General features: G+C 39.2%; 2 protein-coding genes across 2 annotated transcripts in view; both read left to right on the top strand.

The window, feature by feature from the left end:
• The window catches only part of TOPAZ1 (testis and ovary specific TOPAZ 1), a 62,702-nt gene extending 53,896 nt beyond the window's left edge, over positions 1–8,806 (top strand). Inside the window, 4 exon segments of the mRNA XM_052639053.1 lie at positions 1,252–1,416; positions 3,090–3,293; positions 5,438–5,621; positions 8,587–8,806. Of these exon segments, the coding sequence (XP_052495013.1) occupies positions 1,252–1,416; positions 3,090–3,293; positions 5,438–5,621; positions 8,587–8,806 (773 nt within the window).
• Positions 8,807–11,094: 2,288 nt separating this feature from the next.
• TCAIM (T cell activation inhibitor, mitochondrial) overlaps positions 11,095–15,610 on the top strand; it is a 36,951-nt gene continuing 32,435 nt past the window's right edge. The window contains exon 1 of the mRNA XM_052639063.1: positions 11,095–11,122. Within this exon, the coding sequence (XP_052495023.1) occupies positions 11,095–11,122 (28 nt within the window). The remainder of the gene's footprint in view (positions 11,123–15,610) is intronic.

Below are 15,610 nucleotides of genomic sequence, written 5' to 3'. Positions count from 1 at the left end.
AAGCTGGAACTCCAATACTTTGGCCACCTCATGCCAAAAGAGTTGACTTCTTGGAAAAGACCCTGATGCTGGGAGGGATTGGGGGCAGGAGGAGAAGGGGATGACAGAGGATGAGATGCCTGGATGGCATCACCGACTTGATGGATATGAGTTTGGGTAAACTCTAGGAGTTGGTGATGGACAGGGAGGCCTGGCATGCTGTGATTCATGGGATCGCAGAGAGTCGGACACGACTAAGTGACTGAACTGAACTGAACTGAACTGAATATTTGTAAAATGTTGCCTCGTAGGTAGTATAAATCAAGTCTACCAGTCAAGTGGGCTCTAGTAATTTTAAAACAAGCTCCTGTTTTAAAGTTTTCTTCTCCATACTGGAGGCTTTATTTCGGCATTATATACTTGAATTACCAAATCTTTCTGTAATACTTTCTGTATTTACCATGCTGGAAAGGGCACAAAAGCATAACTCCTGCTCTTAGTCCAGTTGAAAAATAATGCAGAAATGTGATTTGACTGTTATATGACAGCAATTCATTATGTGTCCCATCACGTGTATAATGATTGAGGGAAATAGGTAAACAGTAAAATACTGACATTTCTACCATGTTAGCACCTCGGTGTTCTGTACTACAGTCTGCCATTGTTTTTCTCAATGTGAAAACTGGCAGAAATTAAGGAACTTCAGTATAGGTAATACTCTCTCTTTTTTTTTAAGCTATGTGTTGGTTACCTAAGTGTTCTTTTTATTATTATGCTTTTATTATTTATATATGATAGATGTTAACTTGTACATAGCAAATATTTTATTTTAAAAATTTTAAATAGGCAGATATTGTGGGGAAAAGCTATTCCCCAAGAATACCAAAACTAATTAAATTATGTATTCTTTACTGTAAAATTGTTCAGTTTGTCCACACAAATAATATTTTACAGTGTAACATACACATTATAATCTTAAACATCATATAAAAGTAATCATTAACTTCAGAATCAATAACTGATTAGTACATTTAGAAAAATGAAGAATTAGTAAAAAATTAAAATAACAGTGGTCATTAGTTTGCATCTTCTTAGGATGCTAATCATCACTATATACATTGTTTCTAATAAATCTGAGCTGTGGTTATCTTTCTGAGTGTGCATATTTAAGTTTTGCCACTTTCTCCAAAAGATATTTAAAAACATTAGTTGTGATTATACTGTTAAGTAATTTTCATGGTGTAAAGTGCTTGTACTTTTCCTTCTTGTAAGAGTCTGAGTGGATCATTAATACACCAGTATGGCCTTGTGATCGACTGGATGTGCTCAATCGGCATAATCTGCTCTGTACAATCGCACATGAAATCTTAGCGAAGAGTCTTTACAGACAGACATTTGAAGTTTTGCAAAATCTACCAGGTTTTCAAAATTCTCAAGGTATGTTATGTGAAAGTCTAGCTTAATTATCTCTGGCCCATCTGGTATTTAATAAGAAACAGTTCTCCACCTGTCTTGGTTGAATTTTATATATTCTAGCATATATTTTTAATGATATTTGTTTTTGTAAAATGTGTTCTCTGCAAATTGAATATGCTTTCCTGATAGTTTTTTTTTAAAAAGGCAGAAATGCTTATCTTTGGGTTGTCTGTCAGCAGTTCCTGAAAGCAGCATTTCATCATTCCCCTTTTCCTTCCTCTGTCAAGTAAGTCATCAGCAAACAAGTCAATTAATCATGTAACAAAGATTGAACTTAGTCTCCATTGTAACATAGAAAAACATGGAATAAATGGAGGAAATACAGCAGATGACAAGTTCAAAGAAAGAGATGCCCACGTGGGCAGTGGCAGGTAGTACTGAACGCTTGCAGGTCATAGGTCAGTAGCAGGAGAGAGTCCATGTCAAGGGAAACAGCAGAAGCTTTGGGTCAGGAGTGAGCTGAGCGGTGGGTTCAGGGCATGGGTTCATGTTTAATGAAAACATTGACTTGAAGGCCTCCCCTCAGTGCTTTGTCAGTCTCCATTTTCCCATGTATTCCACTGAGATTCTGTATTGTCATTAGCATTCTTATCCTTTTCTCCCTCTAGATAGTAAGCTTCTTAAAGTCAATGAGGTTTTCTTTATTTTAGTATCTCTGGTACAATGGTTGCTGTAGAACTAGCTGTTGATATACAGTTATCTTAATACTGAAACAAAGTAATAATAGTGAGATTGATCAGATAGTTGTGCCAGATATTGGAAGACCCTGAATGGCAGGCTAAAAGAATTTACTTTTCTATGTGTAGCTGGGGATCCCCTGAGTTTTGGGGTCAGGGAGTGACATAGTTCCTCTGGTATAAGGTAAGAAGATAAATTTCCTGATAAGGCCCGGACCACTGAAAAATGCAAAAGTGATAAAGACCGTGAAAGTGAAAGTCACTCAGTCATGTCCAACTCTTTGTGACCCTATGCACTATACAGTCCATGGAATTCTCTAGGCCAGAATACTGGAGTGGGTAGCCTTACCCTTCTCCAGGGGATCTTCCAACCCAGGGGTTGAACCCAGGTCTCCTGCATTGCAGGCGGATTCTTTACCAGCTGAGCCACAAGGGAAGCCCATTAAAGACCTAGAGTCTAGGTCATAGACCCACCTAATTGAATATAGCGAATAAAAGAGTTAGAAGTCTCCAAGTGACTTCACTTTCTTCTGAATGAAAGGCAGAAAGGAATAGACATACCCCAGAAAGGACGGTTTTGGTGTTTTTTAATTTGAGAGTGAATATTTGTGAGTGGTCGTTTTATTTTTAGTAACAGGAGTCTGAGGTCCACACTATAGACAGAATGCAGACAGAACCGTACAGATGCAGTCACATGGGAAACCATGGACATGGATGTTACTGCAGCCTCTATGGTCACATTCCTTTCACATTCTCCATTACAAAGTGGCACACCGTTTTGCTTTTGTTGAATGCTTTTTTTTGTTAACTTAGTGTATAAGATGATTGCATTTTGGTGACTGTCTCCTACATTGGGTAGGAATGGGCCAAGGAGAGTAGAGGGGAAAGGAGTAAAAGAGAAGTTTGAGAGATGAAAGTAGATCAGTTTCATTTTATCAATTTTTTTTTTTTTTTCAGAAACTGTGGAGGTCTCACAGTATAGCCTACTTTTTAATAAACTTCTAGATGCCTGTATAGAAAGCAACAGCCTTGGTATGTCATCCTCTGTAGCTGAATTCATGATTTCAAAGAGCATCCCTATTGATTTTTCCTTTCTTAGAAGATTAATTACTTCTTTAGGAAGGAGTTGTTTATGGCTCAAAGCCAGAGCCCACTACAAAAGTAAGTTACATTTTAAACTTTAATTTTGATATATTGGTTTTGAATTTGATTTTCTAACCTGACATCTATGTATAATATTCACAGTGTGACATTAAATATATAAAAAGATCGGTTTATACATGTTTAAAAACAGTGGTCTACACAGATTTGTGCTCTTTTGAAACCTGTTATGTCTCTTATTTCTAATTACTATATTTTTATTTCTTTGCATATTGGCATGTCCACTGGAGGATATGAAAAGGAAATAAATGACAGAATTTGAACCAATTTGGCATATTTTATAAATATATAGGAGTAAAACCCTTGGTAAAATGAAGTTTCAGGAATGTGTACTTATCCCTGACCTTTCTGGTTAGAATATCTTAAAACAGGCACACAGGAAGTACAGAGGCTGTCATTACTGTGCAACGTGATAGGTAACGGGTTTCCACATGGCTGTCAGTAATGGGACTTTGTTCATCTGTTAACAGTTGTTCTTTTCTAACAAGTAAGCCTAGAAAAGGAATACTTCCTCTAGTCCCAACCTCCTCGCAGGTATTTTAATTAGAATACAATTCTGTGATCTACAAAGGAATTCTTTTCTGCCTTCATGCAGTGATTTGTCATAAATTTCCAGTTCTACCACTACCATCTGTATAACAAACATTTGAGTACCTACTCTTGTCACCATTGTGCCGTATGTGTCAAACATCCCAGCCACTCCATCGGCGCCAACAGAAACCTCTTAGAAGTGGAAGTGTTTCTCATGTTGCCAACTGGGATCAGTTTAGCAAGTGGTAACTTTTACTTCACCAATGAGATGTGAAAGAAAATATTAGTATGCATTGCAGATAATAAGATTATGTATTATTTGATATTCTTATATGTGTGCTAGGTCATTATGTAAAATGTATTTCTTATTGCCAGTTACAATAAAAAGTTTTGAAAACTGAATTTTTTTTAAAGGATGATCAGAAATCTAGAGGCAGGGTGGAACTGTTGGTTCATAACACCTCATTTCAATTTTGTGGTTATGTTTCAACTCCTCATACTCTCTCCGCAGACTGGTAGAAATCACACCACAAAGTATATAAGTTACTATTTGCTATAACTTCTCGATTTTAGTTTTTAGAATTGATGTTAATGGGATTATTTTTTTCCAAATAACTGATTTGGGGAAAATGCCATCAGAAGGCATTTATATATGCCGCAGAAACAAATTATTAACTTGGAATCATCTAACTGAGATTTCTATGATCTTTATGTTTTTTAGCTGAAGATGAAATTTTGTATTAAAACAGCTAAACTTAGCCATTTAAAATTTTTAATTAATAGCTTTATTAAGATAAAATTCAAATACCACAGTTTACCCATTTAAATATGTATAATTCAGTAATTTTAGTGTATATACAGAATTGTGCAACCATCACCACAATCAATTTTAGAACATTTTTATCAAATGAAAAAGAAACCCCATATGCATTGATTCACTCCCTCGTCCCCCAGATTCTTTCAACCCTGGTAATAATTTATTTTTAAAGACATTTTTTAAGCAATGTATTAAAGCAATTAATGCCTGAGTATAATTCAGTACCTTTCTTATTAGTACTTTTCCTCTTATGTAAATACACCTATGCCTGATTTTCATATGCAGTGAAGCTTTAGGGACTTATACAAGTGAGGTTATAAAGAGTATTTTTTTTTTCCTAATGTACCTGAGTTATAAAATAAAATGAGTAATTTATAGTCACTGGTCGGTCTTCAGAGCATCACATTTCCCAACACTGTTGACATTTTAAATATTGATGGAACTCTCTTTGGATTTATCTTCACACACAGGTTAACAAACACTTGAAAAAACTTTCAGTCTTTATAATCACATCTAGTGGAAATATTTTATTATGTTGTATTGACTATGGCTTAAAGTAAGTGGGCAGTTTTGAAAATTTCTCACGTCATACTTAATATTTCAAAAACATTTTACAAAGAATGATCTCAAATATACTAGGATAAGCTCACTACCATATAATTTAATGCAATAAATCTGCCTCTAATGTGAAGATTTATTCTGAAACAAAAATAATTATCACCTATAGATATTTTGGAAGCCTGTGTTTTCACCTGTTGGAGTGTTAGTAAAGTTTGATTTGTTACTTGATTTTCAGGTGCTCTTTCACTGGGTTGCTACCCACCATTGGAAGGAAATTTGTACCGAAAACTTCTACTGATTCCATCCTATTTGTCTGAAATTGAAATGCTTTTAGCTATTGAAATCTTCCTGGTATCTAATGCTAGTAGTATTCAGAGTCCTGGAACTTCTACACAGATGCTGCAGATAGTTTTAAAAAGGTTGGTTGAAATAATTCTAACTGCATCCTGACAGTAGGTCATGACTCCCTACACCTGCCCTAGGATGTAAATGTTTTATCTATTTGTGTATATAATATATAAAGCATTTGCATATATATATATGTTTATGTACTTGTGCATGTGTGTATTGGCAAACTTTGGTAACACATTGAGAAAGGATTTGACCTATTTGAGATTTAAAACTAAATAAGTTAGTACCTTTCAATAAACACTCTAACAGTTGCAAAGATCTTGTTAGATAGCCAAAGAGATGGGCCTTCTTTAGATATGGACCTTTGTCCTTTACTGGTGGTTTTCAAATAGGTACCTGGAAGTTATTTTTTGTGGTCAACACAAAAGATGTAAGAACCAGGTCTAAAAGGGAAATACATGATCATTTATTAGATTCAGTCAAGGATCCTGTTGAAAATAAAGCCATCAGCCTAGTTTCAATATTTTAAAATGTTGTAAGAAGTGCATGAATATTACTGTGTGGCTGTTGGACCAGAGTGGCATCCTTTCCGATCATTTTGTTCAAAGACCCAGGATGTAGTTGTGCACCATTCCAATTTCTTGTCAGCTTTATCCAGGAAACTTGTAAGATAAGGGTCTCACAGGACTCCTGTTTGAGAGTATTTTATCAAGAATTTTATTTCAGTTTACTGGTGTTAAAAACCAGATCTTCAGACTGAATATTCTGTTAGCTATCTCTTAACAGTGCATGTTATCCCAAAACTTAGTGGCTTAAAATGGCAGAAATTATCTTAGTTCCTGTGGGTCAGGAATGTTGGGGGACCTTAGCCAGATGGTTCTGGCTCAGTCTCTCACATCCTGGAGTCAGGATGTGGTCAGGACCTGCAGTCTCCCACCTGATGATTTCACTGAGGCGGGAGGATCCATCTCCCAGCTAGCTCACTCATGCCTCTCAGCAGGAAGCCTCAGCTCCTCACCACACGGGCCCCTCCATAAGTTCCTCAAGTGTCCTCATGGCATGACAGCTAACTTCTTTCAGAGTGAGTGGTCCAGGAGAAAACAAGGAGGAAGCTACAGTGCCCTTTTTGACCTTCGTGACCAGATCTGTGAAGGCTCTGACATTTCACCTATTTGCAAGCTATCAATGAGCCTGCCGCAGTTTCACAGGTCCTGGCATAAGACACAAGACTTGCAGGTTGGAGACAGGACTTGATCACCCGTGGCACAGCAAGCAGCAGGATTATCTGCAGATTTGCATCTCTTCCTCTTGCTCCCAAGCCCCACACTCGAACCCTGATGGATACCTGTACATGAAGTGAGCTCCATTACAGGAGAGGAATTCTGAACTTAGGATCCCAGGTCTTTTCTAATGGATTATCAGCATGCCTGCCCCTTTGCTCTTCAGGTAGAAAGGCGTCTCCACCTTGTAAGGCTGTAAGCAAACCTGTCTTTGACTCCCAGAGGAGAAGCTATCTTTGTCTTTCAAAGTTGTTCACTGTAGTAAACATCCTTAAAATCTGGAACAAGGGAATAATCAGTCTCTGCTGTCAAAATTTCAAGAAATGCAAGAGACCTGAAACATTTTAAACTCACTAAAATTAGTTTTTTTGCTAGAGCTCTTTTCTGCTGCTGCTGCTAAGTTGCTTCAGTTGTGTCCGACTCTGTGCGACCCCATAGACGACAGCCCACCAGGCTTCCCCATCCCTTGTATTTATGACTGTGCACTACAGTAGCATGAGTTATTTGCATTCCCCATTATCCTAATGAGGGTTTGGTTTTCTTATAACTTTCCTTTCCCCACACATATGCAGTCTCTATGCATTATTGAATGTAGGTTGGGGGGGAGGTGGTACTTGTGACACCAGTCCATAACTAGCGGCATGCCTAGAGCCTCTGTTTTGTCCAAACCAATATTGTTTTCTCTATTATTATTATCATACTGAGCCCTGCTTTGTTACATTAACCTCTGAGAGAGAATTTAATTCATCTTCAGACTGTCAAAAACTGCACGTAGTTGGCATATGCCCAGATTTCAGACACTAATCCTAAGCTAGAATGTACTAGAAGCAGCCTGACCAATCTTTGCTCCCTGTGATCACTGATTCCTGTTCCAAGTGGAAGTCCTCACTCCCCCACTCTGTGGATCACACTTGGTGCTAATGCAGGTACACTTACACTTGGGCTTTGCTGCCGGACCCTCTGTGTGCCCAGGGCAGGACGCAGTGAACGCAGAGGACAAGGTGATGCTAGTAACAGCTACATCTCTATTTTATATACTTCTTACTCCCTATCCCACAGGAGAAATAGCTATAATGTATGAGTCTGTTTTTAATTTGGAGACTGGTAGAAAATTAGTTTAAAAGTAAATTCTAAAAGAAAAAAAAAAAAGCAAATTATAGCACGTTAGTGAAATACCTTAAATCAGAACTGAAGAAAATAACTGGAAATTGAGTAAAGGCATACAGCAACTATTTCTGTTACCAGATGTGAGCTTCATATTAAGTATATAGTTACAATTAAAAATAGTTGTATCAAGGTAAAACATGGAATGTTAGTATCTCCAAACTTGATTAAATGTAATATTACTTTATGCATTATAATAATTAATTATATAGTTATTAATGACAAAGAGAGAGGTAATAAGTTGTGTTCTAGATGATTGTTTCCAGATTGCGGGTTGTAGCCTGTTTGGGTAGTGAAATCAATTTAGGGGGTTGCAACCATTTTCTTTTAAAAAACAAACCAGAATAGAATATAGGGTCATAAGGGTAAGTCTTATTCTGTGAAACTTTTATTTCAGTTTTTATGTAGCAGGTTCATACTGGGTCACAATATAAAGTGTCTTTATTACTGTGCATCTTAGTCAAACAAGTATGAAAGCCACTGAAAGACTGTCATAGCTTAGAATTAATACACGTAAATTACTGTCTTTTAAAGAAACTATATACCTTCCTTTTAGAGTTTCTGACTTTGTGAGGTGTTCACTTTGTAGATCTGAAGAAAACAAATCTCGGAGCAAGGATGATTATCAAGCTGCAGTGGAAAGATTAATTATGGCTGCTCGTATATCAGATCCAAAGCTTTTCATTAAGCACATGACCGTCAATGTTAATAAGGAACAGGTTTATAGTTTGGAACATTGTTCTGCCCTGAAATGGCTGAAAGAGAATATGAAGTGGGCCGGAAAGGTTTGGCTTTTCAATAACCATTAGTTACAAAGGCTTTTTTTTTTTAAGTTCAAGTAATCATTGTTGAAAATAAAAGGCAATAAAAATAGATAGTTTTCACTATATTCAGCTTTTGCTCTTTATTGATGTGTAGTATGTCAGTAGTTTTCAGACATTAAAAATTTTGATTGATGTATGCAATTTAGAAGTTTTGCCATACTGCAAATGATTTTTGAAATTACTTGACTTCTCTTTAGGTAAACTCAGGAATGGTGCAGCATTTAATAAGAGGGAGACATAAAGGAAAAAGTATGCAAGCAGGTGTCTGGAGCTTTCAGAACAACCGTTAGGGGTCTGAAGTAAATTTGGTGAACACTCAGTCCAGTGTCTAAAGCCTGCTCTACATTTGTACTCTAGAGTAGTAAAAATAATACTGGAAAATGACTCAAACACTAAAATTCCAGAATACCTTCTGAGTTATACCAAAAATTTTATTCTCTTAAATTTTCCATCAGTGCATCTTAAAATAATGTTTCTTGAAGATTTGTAATTATGTACATTAGGTATGACTAAAGACAACAGTATTTTAAACAAATATGCCAGAACTTAAATATCCAAACAAGAATTGTACCTTTCAAACTACCTTAGGAAGTTTAAACTCCTTTTCTGAAGCCATCTGGAGAATCTGCAGCAGTCATTCTCCAAGGTAGTCATCCTCAATCCTTGATTTGATACTTCAAACCATAATTTAAATCATTTAGAGAAATGTCTGAGTAAGGGGACTGATTTAAAAAGAATTAAGTGGTGACTAAGAGGACTGAAAGTATTTCTTAAAGGAGTTCCCAGAATATGTAATGGCAGCATTACTGAAATAAGTCTATAACCTCACAAGAATAAAAAAGCTAAAACCTAGCACTTAGCAAAATGCCTTACTATGATAAAATGTAGAATGAATACCCTCATGAATGGTATATGGGAAGTGAGGCAGATGTCCATAAAGAGGCCCAGTTTTCCAATATGGACAAACTGGGTGACTAATTGCCATCACTGAAATTCAGTACCTAGGAAATAAATTCGGTTTGGACATTACCATCAGTTTGAAGTACCTTTGAGGACAAGTGAAGAAGGCTGAGCTCCGAAGAATTGATGCTGTTGAACTGTGGTGTTGGAGAAGACTCTTGAGAGTCCCTTGGACTGTAAGGAGATCCAACCAGTCCATTCTGAAGATCAGCCCTGGGATTTCTTTGGAAGGAATGGTGCTAAAGCTGAAACTCCAGTACTTTGGCCACCTCATGCGAAGAGTTGACTCATTGGAAAAGACTCTGATGCTGGGAGGGATTGGGGGCAGGAGGAGAAAGGGAACGACAGAGGATGAGATGGCTGGATGGCATCACGGACTCGATGGACGTGAATCTGGGTGAACTGCGGGAGTTGGTGATGAACAGGGAGGCCTGGCGTGCTGCGATTCATGGGGTCGCAGAGTCGGACACGATTGAGCGACTGAACTGAACAGTAAGTGGACAGTTAGAAACTTGTTTTTTCTGTAGCTGGTAACTAAAACTCAGAGAAAAGAAAGAAATATGAAGCCATTTTGATGCTCGTGGCAAGGTTGGATTTGAAAGGATGAAGATGCAGAAGATGGTAAATTAAGCTTTTAGGGAAAATGGGATTGGATGGAACAGACCACAGATTGACCAGATTGTTTCTAACGAATGAGTAGTCAAGAACCCTTAGGGCTAAAACAAAGGGAGGTCTTGGGTTTTGGGGTTATTTCCCCCACATCGGTCAACAGTACCAAAAGAGGAGAAAGAGGAGAGCGGTTATAGTATTTGCTTTATTTCATCTGTGGCAGTTATGGGAATAACCAAAGCCATAGAAGCGAAATACAGCTAACAGTAAAAACCCCAAACTGACGGTGGAGAATGCTCAAGGTTTCAAAACATCTAGATACGGAAGGGGCCAAAGTCAAAAATGCAAATCGGAGATAATAAATTGTTTTCATTGGTATTTGTGTAAAGGAAGTCAAAGGACACTCAGTAAGACCTTTAAATCTGGAGCTGTCAAGTGAGAATCGTCCTAAGGCGACAGACCCACGCACTCTGCGGACTGATCCGCCAAGCCAGCCTCCTCCCCTCGCAGGTTGAGGGGACCCGGGCCGGGGCGGAGAGCAGAGCCAGCGCATGCGCGCGCTCGGTCGCCCTTCCCTGCTTGCCCTCTCCGGCGACCCTCGGGCCAAGCCTGGCTACCTACCGCCCAGTCACCTTCCGACTCCCTACCACCTAGTCCTTCATATCCGTTTGCGCTCCTTCGCGCCTCCTAAAGCTTTCCGGTGAATGCGCACAGCCCCCTCCAGGCCAGGAGGTAAGAAAACGGAGGGACTGGGGGCTTCTACGCTGCGGGAAGGCAAGCGATCACTGGGTCGCCGACGTCACCGCGGGGCTGAGAACCGCTAGGGTTTTAACCCGCGTCCAGGGCTGCGCGCAGGCGCCCCAGGGAGGAAGGCCTGGCGCGCTTCAGCCAATGAGAGCGCGTTCTGCGGCCTGTTCCCGAGCCTGGGCTCCTCTCGGGCGAGCCTCGGCGCCGGGTGCTGACGGGCTGGCAGAGCAGTACGCGCGCAGTTGAGATTTCAGGGGTGGGGGCTCACAAAGCCCCGGGGGTAGGAGCCTGTCAGAGCCAGTCGCCAGGTGGGGCGAGAGCCCGCGGGAGCGGCGCGAGCTCGTTGGGCGGGCTGGCGCCCCGGCGCGCATGCGCCCCCATGTGGCCCAGCGCGTCGCGCACAGTCCTGGAGGAGCGACCGTCCTTCCACCTGATACCTAGTGGGAGGTGGAGCAGGTCAGAGCAAGCCCTCGCGGAGGAGACCTGCTAGAACTGTAAGCTGCAGGACCGAAGGGACTCCGTTTGTACTTTCAGGCTGCTCAGGGCAGGAGCGGGGTGGGGGAGAGGGGGGTGCGGCGGAGGGGGTGTGCGGGCTGAGCAGCAGTCAGAGTCACCTTAGCTCGACGTGGTAACTTTTGAACTCAGGCAATGCTAGCGGCCAGCGTACTCGCGTCGCATCTGTTTTAACTTGTTTGAAATGAGAAACTTGAGACGATTTAGATTTTGTTTCCGCTATCGTATTTCCCCGAAGTCTTTGACTTATCATAGAAAAATGTTATGATTCAAATCTCAGAGCATAAGATATACGAAAGGAAAGCTTTAAAAACCTAGATATTTTGCTATAATTTATTAATTTATCTAAAAGGCTTCCTGCTTTTGCTTTTTCTTTGCTTTTTCCCTTCCCTAAGAAGTATTAAACTGAAGAGCAATGAAAAATTGCCTGCTTTTATCTCTCCTTGATAGAACATACTACTTTTTAAAACAGTAGAAGATAGTTACTAAGGAAAGCCACAGTTTAAATGAGAGTAAACCTAAGGATATTAACCCTGTTAAAGGAAATGACTTTCAAATAAAAATTATGCTACCTGACTAAAGATCAGTACTAAGACCTCTATGTGGCAAACATGGTTTCTGTCGAAAGTAATCTAAACAGTTTTTAAACTACCCATCATTTGACTTTTCCACCTATTTAGATATCTATTTCTACCCAATTTGATTTGAAACTGCCCAGATTTAATGCCTCACTTTAAAGAGCACAGAATTTGGGTTAAAATCAGAAATTTTCGTTTTATGAAATAGAAATAGAAGCTCGTGTTGTCACTATTACGTGTATTACAGCAGCCATTTACTAAGGTTTGTAATTGAAGGGCATCTTTCCTGGTCTTCCTCCCACCATGCAGAGGGTGCAGGCTCGGTGGAAAAGCCTTCCAGAGCCCCGCCATTCTAAGTGTAGTCCCTGGGAGTTGCCCTTGGCACTTTGTGCATTGCTCTGTCATTTCATTTACTGCAGTGTTTTATAATCATCTGCTTGTGTCTGTTTTTCCAATTCCTCCCTCTCTCCTAGACTGTAAATTTTTTGGAGTGGTGGAGTCATCTTGGTATTTTTCTATTCGCAGTGTTTAGATAGAGCCTGGTACATAAGTGTTCGGGTAAATACCTGTTGATGAGCTGGGTAATTAAGGCCCTGAGTTTCTCCCAAGTGTGATAAGACAGAGGGATGTTTTAGTCTTTTTGTAGCATGCCTGAGGCCTTTTCCAAATGGAGGACTAGTGGGCCAGGTGAAATGCGGACAAGATCGGCCCAGGTATGAATTTGAAGACCAGAATCCTGCCGCTGACCTGGGTGCCTCCGCCTTTTGGACTTATTTCTCACTTGCAATTGGGAGCGCCCAGCTCTGCCCTTCAGTCAGCTGATAGTGATTTGATTTTCTGTGTCGCTGGTCCTGTAGATCTGAATCTTCTAGTCTTCTTAGCAATTATATTTCTCATAGTAAATTTAAAAGTTGATCGTGAGAGTTATCAGCCTCTTATGTTTCATTTTCCCAGGGCCTGTTTATTTCGGGCTGAAGTGATAAAATTGGATGTTTGGTCTTGAAAAGATGAGAACTGATCCAAGATCTATGCCACACAAAAAGGCAAGCAGCCCTTGTACCAACCTGCTGGCCTATAACCTTATTTCCGCTTAGTTTTTTTTTTTTTAATCTCAAGAAGTAGGTTAACCATACAGGAAACAGAACAAGGTCAAGCAAAATTTAGAATCTTCATTTGATTTTGAGCATACAATTGACCATATAAAAATCTTTCCCTCAAATTGTACTGAACAGGTATATTTAAAGAATTAAAGCTTAAAAGTTTCCTAACAGACCCCTCAATCCTGTAAAATGATGGAATGCCTTAAGGCAGTGATTCTCGAACCTGAATTTGGAGAACCACTGCCCTAAAGGATATTCCCTGTTTTCCTTTTCTTCTCTTTCTTCCCTTGTGTGTGTTAGCCACTCAGTCGTGTCCGATTGTTTGCGACCCCATGAACTACTCTGTCCGTCGGATTTTCCAAGCAAGAATACTGGAGTGGGTTGCCGTTATCTTCTGCAGGGGATCTTCCTGACCCAGGGATAGAACCAGGTCTCCTGCATGGCGGGCAGATGTTTTACCATCTGAGCCACCAGGAAAGCCTCTTCTTCCCTTCTTATCCCTCCTGTTTTTTCAAAAAATGGGTCCTGATCTGATCACTCCTTCCCTATCACCTAGTTGTCAGAGCCTGCTCTTAAAGGAGAGCTAATGGGAAATAACTTTTTCCAGTGATTTAAATAGGAAATGGACATCTTAGAATTGTAGTTTGGTTGAGTGTCTATCAGAATTATTAAGTAAAAATCTTTCTTATGTACATGGGCATTTTCCTGTAGAAATATGAATGGCCACCTTTGGGGAAGGGAAGGATTGTTGGCAAAAGGAAAAGTCACATTCCCTCTCATAATGCCTCTCCACCTCCCAGTTGCGAAACACTGTCTTTAAAAAGCCATGTTCATTCATTGAAAAGGCAATTGCCACAGCACAATACACTTGACTTTACCCCTATCAGTTCCTTTGCATTTTGAAGAGAGAAATGCTACTAACATGAAAACTTATATTTTTATACTAAGCAGGTGCTTTCCAGCATTTTAAATGTGTCTTTCAACATTTTTTCTTAAATATCCAGCACAGATAACTTCAGCCTAATGAGCATCAGATAAAGCTCAACAATGCTACATATATTTGTCGTTGTTTCATTTGTATTAAACTTATTATTGGTAGTATTAGAATTGTAATTTATTACAATTATTTTTTATTTATTAGTATTAGAATTGTAATTTTTCCTCTTTATAAAAAGGAGACAAATTTCAGTAAAATATTTAGTCGTTTAATAGACTTTTTTTAATTGAACTATAGTTGCTTTACAGTGTTGTGTTTCAGATGTACAGAAAAGTGATTCTTTTTCAGATTGTTTTCGTTTATAAGTTGTTAAAAAATACAAAGTATAGTTCCCTGTGCCATACAGTAGGTCCTTGTTGTTTATCTGTTTTATATATGGTAGTGTGTATATGTTAATCCCAAACTCCTAATTTATCTCTACCCCCCCTTCTCCCTGGTTAACTGTAAGTTTATTTTCTATGTCTGTGGGTCTGTTTCAGTTCTGTAAATAAGTTCATTTGTCTTTTTTTTAGATTCTACATATAAGTGATATTATATGGTATTTGTCTTTCTCTGTGACTTGACATTTTCTACAATGAAGATAAAGTTTCTGACTTAACTACTCCTGCCTAGCAGACTATAATATTGCGTTAGCTCACAATATTCTCTCAGTTAATAAAAAGTTTTCCTATTTCAGTGTGACATGACAGTGCATGTTATGCAAGTGTTTCTGGTATGACATAAACACATTCCTGGAAACCTAGACATTCTTTAAGATAATATACTAATCAAGGTTCATCAAAAAAATATACACCTCTCAATAAACAAGACATGTGGGAATCTCTAGCTGTCTCGTTTGTGCTATTGCAGCTCCCCAGGTTGCTTGATGAAGTGGAAAATGCAAAGGTACCTGAAGCGACTCACCGTCTGCTTCTTAGACGAAAGGAAGGAACTGCTGAAGGATTTTCAGGGGTTTTTTTTCAGGGTTTTGTTTACAGCTAAAACTTTCTTTGTAATAGTGAAAGCCCACCACTGATGATTTCAAATCATTAAAATGGTGGGGAAAATGCATGTGATATAACTTCTCACCCCTGCTGACCAGATGCACATAAGCTATGTTAATTCACATTAAAGAAACTTTTTTTTGGGTAGCAGAACAGACTGCTCTTAGATCATTTGTCTCATTTATTAGATGAGGAGCAGACTCAGGGAGGTGAAACAACTTGTCCGTTCTCACATAGCTAGTCAGTGATGAAGTCAGGATTTGAAAATGGATTGCAGAGACTGCGGGCTTCCCAGGTGGCAC

This window comes from Budorcas taxicolor, chromosome 1 (genome assembly GCF_023091745.1).
Source record: "Budorcas taxicolor isolate Tak-1 chromosome 1, Takin1.1, whole genome shotgun sequence".
Lineage (NCBI taxonomy): Eukaryota > Metazoa > Chordata > Mammalia > Artiodactyla > Bovidae > Budorcas > Budorcas taxicolor.
The sequence above is the reverse complement of the archived record's forward strand: the minus strand, read 5'-3'. Positions and strand labels throughout refer to the sequence as shown.